We start from the raw sequence: 9,980 nt of genomic DNA, 5'->3' as shown, positions 1-9,980 counted from the left end.
GCCAAAGGGTGAAAGCCAAAATTGGAGGGGTCAAAGTGCAAAATTAGCAAAGTTTGGTTAATGGGAATCCGACTAGCACATGGCAGGTTGGCAACTGCCGATTTTGGGCACGGGGTTGCATGAGGGATGGTCGAGGGATGATTTTTTGTGAAGGCTGGCCCAATAACAGCCACTGGGGTGGCCGAATTTTGAGGAAAAATCGACTAGCATTCTGATCGCTTGGTCGATCTCCTGCAAGTGGGTTTTGTGGCCGGGTGAAGCTCATTCAAGGTCGATCCAAGGTAGGTTTATGCTCTAAGGGGCATGGGTTAGTCGGATAAGGGCATTTGGAAGCCCGATTTTGATTATAAATAGGCATTCATGGTGGCAGAAAATTAGAGGAATTGGAGCTTCAAAGCAGCCACTATATCGAACGAATTGAGCAAGGGGAATAAGGGGCTTTTGTTGCCCATGGCCTAAGGATGGTTTCTAGAAAGTTAAAGGCGTTTTAGTGATGGTTTGATGGCGATTCGAAGCCTCGCCAAAGTAAGGAGGCGGACGGCCAAGCCAAAGCTTTGGCCGGTCCGTTGAAGGGTCTCTGGTGCTCCGTTCTACGCTCAAGTTAGCCTATGCTGATCAACTGTAAGAGAGGAAGAAGCTAGTGGAGTCAACCAGCATCGTCGATTAACCGTCACCAGAGAAGACGACCGGCGAGTGGCCTTCACGCGCGACCACTCTCCCTAGTGAGTGTGGGCACGTGGAAAGGCCCAAAAATTTGGGAAAAAATCCTAAAAAAAAAAAGAGAAAAATGAGATCTCGGCGTTTGTGCAAAATGATTTGTTTTGGCCTTCCCAATGTCTCGATTTTTGCACCGAACAGCCTCGTTTAGCACTAAAACACAGCATCCGAGTAAATTCAAAAATTTTCTATTGAAGTTCTATGAATATTATGAATTTTTGTGGAAAGAGATTTGAGAAAATAGTTTTGAAGGTATTTATTTAGATTTTTAGATGGAAAAATGGAAGAAAATGAAGGAAAATAGGAAGAAATTAGAATATTGAGATTTTTTGTGATAAATATGATTATTAGGATTGTTGTGCTTAAGATAAAGTGATTGGTACAACTTTTGAGCTTTGGCATAAAAATCGAGGTAAGGCACGCAAATCGAGGCTATACACGTTTTTTGAGGTATTTCGAATCTCTTGAAAATGTGAGTGGTTTTATCCCAATAACTTATATTTATGATATGATTGCTTATATATGCATATTGTTTATGAATGTTATGATCATTTTGTCATATTGCATGGAAAGTTGTGATGTTTGCATGGCACGATATTATTGGTATATTGATATTTGTGCATGAGAATGAGATGTCGTCCTGATAGTGTAGCCGTAATTCTCTAAGAGTAATTGATGGAATAACATTAGGATTATCTTGTCGGAGGTGCCAAGATTCTGTCTAGGATTTCGTGCCGAACTATTGGGTCAGGAAAGTTACACTAGGACAAATGTTTATTCATGTTATTGTATCATGCATTCATGTATATGTTTTTAGACTCTCACTAGACGTTTCATCTTCTAATGGGTTATGCTTCTGGAACATTCAATATTCTAGTTGAGACTTGCAGCTTAGGCAATGAGATGATTGAGATATGACGGCATAGGGTGACATGTCCGATGGATTCAATAGGTTATTCCGGTATTTTATTTGTTCAGGAAGATTTGGATATGTTTCAGGAGTTGAGAAATGGCTATGTATTTGAGATATTATTTGATTGCACCTAGGGTGTTTATATGTTATCTAGGGAAACGTGTCTCCATGTGTTTATGTATTAAGGTTGTTAAAGATATGATGTAATGGTATGGATTCTTATGTTATGATTAAAGTGAATGTATCATATCAGGTTTTAATTATTGTTTCCGCATTTGTAATGATATGCTGGGGGGTTTCTTTTTGAAATACGGTATTTGAGGTTTAAGAAATATATTTAAGGAAGATAATATGTATTTATATGATGGGCCCCAGCATAGTGATGCCATTCGGGAAAAGCGGGGTATTACAGGGGTGAATTGAGTTATTTTATAACTTGATATAACTTGAAAACTTTTTTATCCAAATGAGGTTTTGGTGATTTAAATCATAAAACATATAAAATGACAAGTACAAAACTTAAAGAATATAAAGCAAAAAAAGATAGAGGACATAAAGAATTTATAGTGGTTCGACTTAAACAAAATCTGATCTATTACCTTAGCTTCTCATTAAAGATTTTAACCAATTCACTAAAACCTCATACTTGATTCTAAGTAGACCCTCTAGTCCAAGATTAGGAAAATACAACCTCTTGGTTGGGTAAGCAAACCCTTTAGAACAATAAGATAGGAAATACAATAAATGTACAATAAGAGAGAATCTAAGAGATGAATCTCTTAATTACAAGGTCTCTCCAAATGATACAAGACTTGAAACAAATAAATACAAATGAAAATCAAAGCCTTTGAGAGAAAATTATGAAAGCACAAATACATTTGAAAAGTATGAAAATACTTTGTAAGCTCACTTCACTTTATTCCCATCCATTAGCCTCTTCAAGATCATATTTGATTTGTATTTATAGATGTCCCACAAGATTTAAATAAAAACTAGTCGTTAGAAGTTTTCTACCAACTAATCAATCGATAGATAACTTAAATTAGTCGATAGATGCAATATAAATATTCTGTCGATCCACGGATTGAAGGGGTCATGCCAATAGATGAAAAAAGCAAGAATTTAGATTTATTATAAATATATCGTTGTGCGCATAAATATAAGAAATGGAACGCACAAAAAGAGTGGCAGCGCGCGAGTACATTAGTGCTTGGGTGTTATTTTGTGCGAGTTCTTGGCAGCCGCGCTCTTAAATTATTATTATTTTTTTGTAATAACATATATAAGCTTGTATATATATATATATATAATTTCGTGCGCGTTAATATTCAAAGAAAGCTATGGCTGGCACCTTTAGGTGGTTGTTGTGGTAGTCGGTGTAGGTTCGATTCCTCGTATCAACGCCATTTGAATTTGTTTTTATTATTTTATATAATTAATTTTTAAGCTCTTTAAAATATATATATCTATATATATTTTTAATAAAATATAACATCCCAAATATCATCAAGAAATTTTACCACAAGATTTTTGACATTAGATTATTCAAACTAATTTTCATTCAACATCAATTAAAAACATAATATTCCAAATGCTATTAAAAATTTATCACAAGATATTTTGACATTAAATTTAATTTTCATTCAATAATTTTGATCAAATAAAAATATAATGTTTCAAATGTCATCAAGACATTTATAACAAGATTTTTGACATTCAATTATGAAATTAATTTTTATTTTGGTGCTTGATCATATAAAAATAATTCTGTGCACCAAGTTAATAAACCTAAATAAAATAATTTTATCATTAAAATATAATTAATTTTTATCTTCAAAACCATATCAAAGACATAGCATGAATTTATCAAAATCATGCATTCCGTCAGTTGATAGTTTACAACTGAACAGTCGACAGATGCAAGCATCGGTCGATAGATTATAAAAAGTTAGTCAACAGATTAAAACAATTTTTAAAACATAAGAAACTAACATTTTGTTGGTTGACAGACCAATGATCAATCGAGAGATGAACCATTTTTCAAGCATTCAGTCGACATATCATTTATGATCAATTAACAGATGACTCTTTTGCCTCTAAAAAAATTTAGCTGCATTTATCCAATAGTTCAAAAACAATTTATGAAAATCATTTAAGAGATTTATCATAATACTTATTTATGCAAATCTCCATCTATAGAAAATTATAGATCATTTGATTTTCATTTTAACAAAGTACTTGAAATTGATTTTTGTTTTCAAATCATATACTTTGATTTAGAGTATAAAATCACTTGATGTTTTCATTATAAAAACTAAACATAAGAGTAAAATATCAGACTTGGCGTCCTCTAACTAGCATAAGACAAGGACAATAAGTTAGTTTTGGAAAGGCTCGCTTGGTGTGGACAATCTAGGCCATCTACAACTTGAGAAGAATATGATTTAAGTGTAGAAATAGTTTGTGGGCCCATCTAATTTTGATCCTTCAAGTACATATTCATTTGATTATGTATGATATATAATTGTATTGTTTAAACATTCAAGTTTTATATAAATTATGTTTAATTCCACTGCATATCTCTTATCATAAATTTTTTTAAACTACACGTACGTTCATATGGCACAAGAGTCTATGCTAAATGCCTAAAGTTTAAAGGATATATAATCAATTTATTTAACATTGTTAGTGAAGGAAAATGTGTTGTGGCTAATTATTGGAAAATGTTAGAGACTAATTGGGCTAATTTTGATGTTTAGAAGTGTATTGTGATCTTATACCCCTAAACCTTAGACATTGCTAAGACACCCTATTTGTATGAAACGATATTAATGTAGGATCATGAACGAGGATCAAAAGCATGCAACGGAAGCGTTTTAAAATAAAAACGATCCTCGTATTGGTTAGAGTCTAGGAGACTTACTTTTACGGCGGATTACCGGACGGAATGGAGCGATGGGAGCTTCTTCGCGTGGAGGAGACGACGGCTGTCCTGCTAGCCTTCGGCTCCGTCGCATCAGAACTCAAACGCCCCCTTTCGATCTTCCGGAGTATGACTCGAACTCGTGGCCTCTCTTCGGTGAAGGAGAATAAAAAACGACTTGGATGAAAAACAACTAAAGAGAGATATATATAGGGAGAACCCTAGGGTTAAAACCCTAGTGGGCCAAACCCTAATGGGCCAAGACCTTTTAATTAATTTTCTAATTGGGTTAGCCCAATTAATTAATTAAAACCCTAATGAACTATTATTTTATTTTAGCCCAATGGACCATTCTAAATAAAATAACTCTCTCTTAATGTAATTCATCCAACAAGCCAAATGTATTAAAAATACATGAGTTACATCGAGCTACCCCGGGGACCAAAAGACAAATTATTCACGGCTGCTAAAATGACCAAAATATCCCTGCTACCTAGTAGCTATATTTTTGTCATTCTAAGTGTTCCAACTATCACCATATGGTAACACTGACCCCACGAATAATTTTGCATATGCCATGTCTTTGACCTACTAGTGTAATGACGAAAATACCCCTCTGCGTAACACCCATCATTTAGAAAGGAATAATGTACTAACACCTTTCTAAATGACTTCTACCATCCTTAGATCACTAGTCCAATAATCCGTGACTACTCGAATGTACTTGCTTATCACTGGGAGCTACCCAGAAGCACACACTCTTAAGTCACGTTCCCAGGGCCCTGGATTATTCGATTATTCTTGGACAATCACAAGGGGGTGAATCACAGAAACTATCTTGTAATAGTCTGTCTTAGCTAATTAGAAACCATACTCCCAACTCAAAAAGATATTGATCTTTGATAGACCTCACTTACAATGAATCCAAGAATATAGATCTAGGTTCACTAGACCACCAACTAATACTCAAGTATTAGAGTACTCGTCCACGTAGTAGCAGTGATAGACTAGCTCCATGATAATTAGTACTTTGTCATTAGCTTCTATCACAGGTCCACTCTACGCATTCCAAATGCGCTTGTACAATTAGAGTAAACGGACTGTTTACTGGCTAAGGCAAGCCATCCTCCATTAGGATCTATTGCACAATGATCTTATCATGATAGAATGCCCAGTTCTATCAAAAGATCAAGAGTTATATTTTCTTGCTTATTAAGTACCCATGATTCATGCCTAACTGTGAAGAACGACCCATCACATGAATCACTTACTTGATAGCATGGACACCTTTCCAACAATTAAATGCAAATAATATATGTGCCATAAACTGAATAAAAGAAACATCATTACCATAAATTAAACAAAACGTGTCTTTAGGGCATACATTTCCAACAATTAATTAAACTAACTTAGCTCAAAATTATCCTCGATATATATTTAATTTAGTTTATTTAATATTGTATCTTATTTGGAGAGGTGTTCGGATTATTTTAAGAAAATTAAAGCATCGAGAAAAAAATAAATTTCGAGAGATTGTAAGTAAAATGTCTAAAATTCAAGAAATGTAAATTTACCTAACCTCATTAATAATGAAAAAGCTATAATGACTAATTTGAGAAAGTTCCTCAACTTATTTAACAAAATATAAAATTTAAAAATATTAGATTTAAAGATCAAAATTCAAATATATAATTAATTTACCCTTAATAACTTGATCAACGAGGTTTCAAATTAATTATCACTAAAAACACACCATAAGTTGACAAAAACCTCACAATTTTTTGTTGTTGAAAAGAATATGGAAGTTAGTAATTTTTTTCTTTAATAATTTATCCTTTACATTTTTTAATGAAAAATCCAATGCCCCACCTCGTGCGTCCACGTGTCCACGACAAATGCCTCACAATGAACTGGTTGAGACGGAGGGGTATGGTTTCTGATAATGTTGGGACACCATATCCAGATTGCAACCACAGAATCAGCGCCACGTGTCAGTGGCAATCGGCAACGCTGGTTCGTCGCTCTTATTATCAAGCAAAGCAAGCAATTAGGTGAATATTCATCTGAGAGAGAGAGAGGGAAGAGAAGAAGATGGCAGCGTCAATGATGGCTTCATCAGTGAGCCTGAAACCCACTCCGTTCGCCGTGGAGAAAGCAGCCGCCAGAGGCCTGCCTTCTCTCGCCAGGTCTTCCTCTTCATTCAGGGTCCAGGCCAGCGGCAAGAAGATCAAAACCGACAAGCCTTATGGTAATTATATATTATTAATTTGCATATCTATCTATCTATCTATATATACATATATCTAGAGAGAGAGAGAGAGAAGATATGAAATTATTGGGATGGTGTGTTGTATGGATATATAACAGGAATCAATGGCGGCATGAGCTTGACGGACGGCCTTGATGCATCGGGCAGGAAGGGCAAGGTTGGTACACGTCCTTAACCCCTCCACAACTCTTCTTTACATTTACTGTAAAAAATTAAAATATTTTAAATATCAAAATTATTTCAAGAGGTAATAATTAAGGGTTGCTTAATTATTAACACTTGCTAGATGTAGTTTAATTATATTTTATTTTTAAGATAAATTTTAAATGAAGGTAAAATTATTCTTATTTTATTAGCTTTTTTTTAACCAAAATAATCAATTAAACTTGAAACTCGTAGGATGGATCATTGGCCTCTGCATTTATTTATCATTGAGTCAGGCCTTCATTGGTAAATCAATTTACTTTTTTACTAAATTTGGTTCAGTTTATTTGCGTTTTTAATCAAATAAATTAAAATACTTGCAAAATTTAGCTCATTTCTTGTAATTTTTGGTTGCTTGTGTTGTGTTAATATGATGAAATCATTGTTTTTCTTAAGAATTCTATTTGAATGAATTTTGTTATATGTGAACTCAATTCAATTCAATTTTTGTATTTCTTCATAAACTATTGAAAACAGTTTAATCACTAACGGTAAAACGAAAAGGATAATTCAGGAGAGGGCAAAAAATCCAGAGATGCTATGTAAACACTTAAATTTACTATTTTTATTGATATTTTATATATTTGTATTGATATAATATAAAATATAAGATATCAATGTAAAGTTCCACTATAAATGTCGAATTTACGTGTCCAAATAGTACTTTCGTAAAAAATATTGTGATAATTCACTTAAACTTATGTTATTGTGATAAGTGTGACAATATTTTCGTAAATACCCTCTTTAAGTGTCCAAATAGTATTTTTGCACGGGATAAATATGAAAACTATACACTCCTAAACTTGTACTGTGTTTGATAAAAAATTTATAAATGAGAAACGGATATAATATAAAATAGAAATAAAAAAATAGTATTTTTTTTAAACATAAAAAAAATACATAAATAAAAAAATATAAGAGATCTTTTTTGTAAATATAACTTTTAATATAAAAATTATAAAAAAAAATTATTCAATCAAACGTAAACATAAATAAATTTTATTATCCATTCAAATAAATATAAATACAAGTTACTTTTATCTCTAATGTAGTCATTAGAATAGTAGAAACAAAATTATTTTTATCTTTAATGTGGTCGTGGAATAAAAACACATTTTTAATATTATAAAACGACCCCAAAATATTTCTAAGATTACGAAAATGATCCGAAATAATATTGTTCTGATTACGCTTATAATTTTACCAAACTATCACACTCAAGACTTCCAAATATTGTAATGCACGCAGTAACTTATTTTGGATACTTGTAATAATTTCAGGGAAAGGGTGTTTACCAATTTGTAGACAAATACGGTGCTAATGTGGATGGATACAGGTATTATGACACTCTTGCACATTGTTATCTATACTCTTTAACTTGCTTTATTTGGATGCATGAGGAAGAAGCAATATATAATAATAATAATATAATTATGACCTTAATGGTTGATTTGTACAGTCCCATTTACGATACGAACGATTGGTCTCCAAGTGGTGATGTCTACGTTGGTGGTAAGCAAACACTATCCATTTGCCATAAATGATTGAATTTCTTCTTATTATTGAAGAGAAAGAAAATAGGGATTGGTATTTTGTAATTTTTAATTTTTTTTTTGTATATAAGAATATATTGAACAAAATCATAAAACATCTACAATTGTTTGTTAGGACATACACCGAACATCACAAAGAAATATAATTAAAAGACTAAGAAACAATGTCTAAACTTAAAAGAATAGATAATGCAATCTGAATTAATGATCTTTGCTTTTCACACCTCCCTAGGCATTAAAATGTTTTTGACCCGAATATTAATATTAGTAATGAAGACACTCGGTCATGGCAACTGTTATGTTGCCCATCATCGGGCAACTGCTATGTTGTTTGACGATGGGCAACATAATAATGCCCTAGATTACTCACATAAATAATACTTAAAAAGGACCATGAACATCTTCATTTTATCTAATCTCCCTAATAATTGTGATACACAAAATACTCTCATGTATGGTGTGGATTGACTTGGACAAGCGTTTCAAATAATGCAGGCACCACGGGGTTGCTAATATGGGCAATAACCCTAGCTGGGCTACTTGCAGGGGGTGCACTTCTTGTTTACAACACCAGTGCTTTGGTGCAGTAGTGGCAGTGGTACACCCACGATTCTGTTCTAAGTTCAGCAGACAATTAATAAATTAATTAATGTATTAAAGCTTCAGATTATTATGACAAATACTGTATGCTTTTCATCAAACTAATCTGTAATGTAAATTTCTCTAGTATTTTAGTTATATGGGGGTTGTGTTCATTCCTGTAATCTCTACTATTTTGCAATTGTTTGGTGATTCATTTCCACGAACAGACCATTTCCATTAGAAGATTACTTTGACAAAACTATTTTCTTGTATGATCATATTTGGTCACCTTTACTTGTGTGATATATACCGTACAGACAATGGGGGAGTGAATTTGGTGGTTAAAGAAAAATTTATTTTGAAGATTTATTTTCTGAAAACAATGAGTAAGAATGTTGGAAATATAACAATTAAAATGCAATAATGTAATGAAAAGGTTTTGAGAAAATATACAAACAAAAGAGACGAGAAGATTTTAGAGTGGTTCAGGTATTTCAACTCTATATCCACTACTTTAATATCCACTAGAGATTTTCAAATCTACTAATAAAACAAAAATTGGACTGTAAACCATAGTCTAATACAACTACTAGATATGCTGCTAGCCTTCTAACTTTGTCCATTAAGAAAACTTTCTTACAAAATACAAGATTTGAGTAAAGAACAGAGGTAACTCTCAAAAACACAACTCTCTTAAATGACAACAACAAAGCTAAAAATAGAAATTACAAAGAAAGAAACGAGCCTTGTGTAAGAGAGAAAGATAGTGTAACTAGTGAAAGCTCTAGGAATAGAGAATTTCTAAAGTTGACAGCTTTA

At 32.8% G+C, this 9,980-nt stretch overlaps 1 protein-coding gene across 1 annotated transcript; it reads left to right on the top strand.

The window, feature by feature from the left end:
* Positions 1-6,611: 6,611 nt before the first annotated feature.
* LOC127792655 (photosystem II 10 kDa polypeptide, chloroplastic) lies at positions 6,612-9,317 on the top strand. Its single transcript, XM_052323257.1, has 5 exons — positions 6,612-6,801; positions 6,921-6,979; positions 8,307-8,362; positions 8,486-8,538; positions 9,075-9,317. Exons 1-5 carry the CDS (start codon positions 6,645-6,647, stop codon positions 9,167-9,169), a joined length of 420 nt encoding a protein of 139 aa, XP_052179217.1. The 5' UTR covers positions 6,612-6,644; the 3' UTR covers positions 9,170-9,317.
* Positions 9,318-9,980: the final 663 nt, after the last annotated feature.

The sequence above is a fragment of the Diospyros lotus genome, chromosome 15 (genome assembly GCF_014633365.1).
Source record: "Diospyros lotus cultivar Yz01 chromosome 15, ASM1463336v1, whole genome shotgun sequence".
In the NCBI taxonomy this organism is placed as follows: Eukaryota; Viridiplantae; Streptophyta; class Magnoliopsida; order Ericales; family Ebenaceae; genus Diospyros; species Diospyros lotus.
This window is presented reverse-complemented; position numbering and strand designations above follow the sequence as displayed.

Excerpts from the sequence above, each read along its gene's own strand:
- LOC127792655 (XM_052323257.1), top strand. The coding sequence starts at position 6,645 with ATGGCAGCGTCAATGATGGCTTCATCAGTGAGCCTGAAACCCACTCCG. Across the intron at positions 6,980-8,306 it reads CATCGGGCAGGAAGGGCAAG|GGAAAGGGTGTTTACCAATT; the intron begins GTTGGTACACGT and ends TAATAATTTCAG. Across the intron at positions 8,539-9,074 it reads TGGTGATGTCTACGTTGGTG|GCACCACGGGGTTGCTAATA; the intron begins GTAAGCAAACAC and ends CAAATAATGCAG.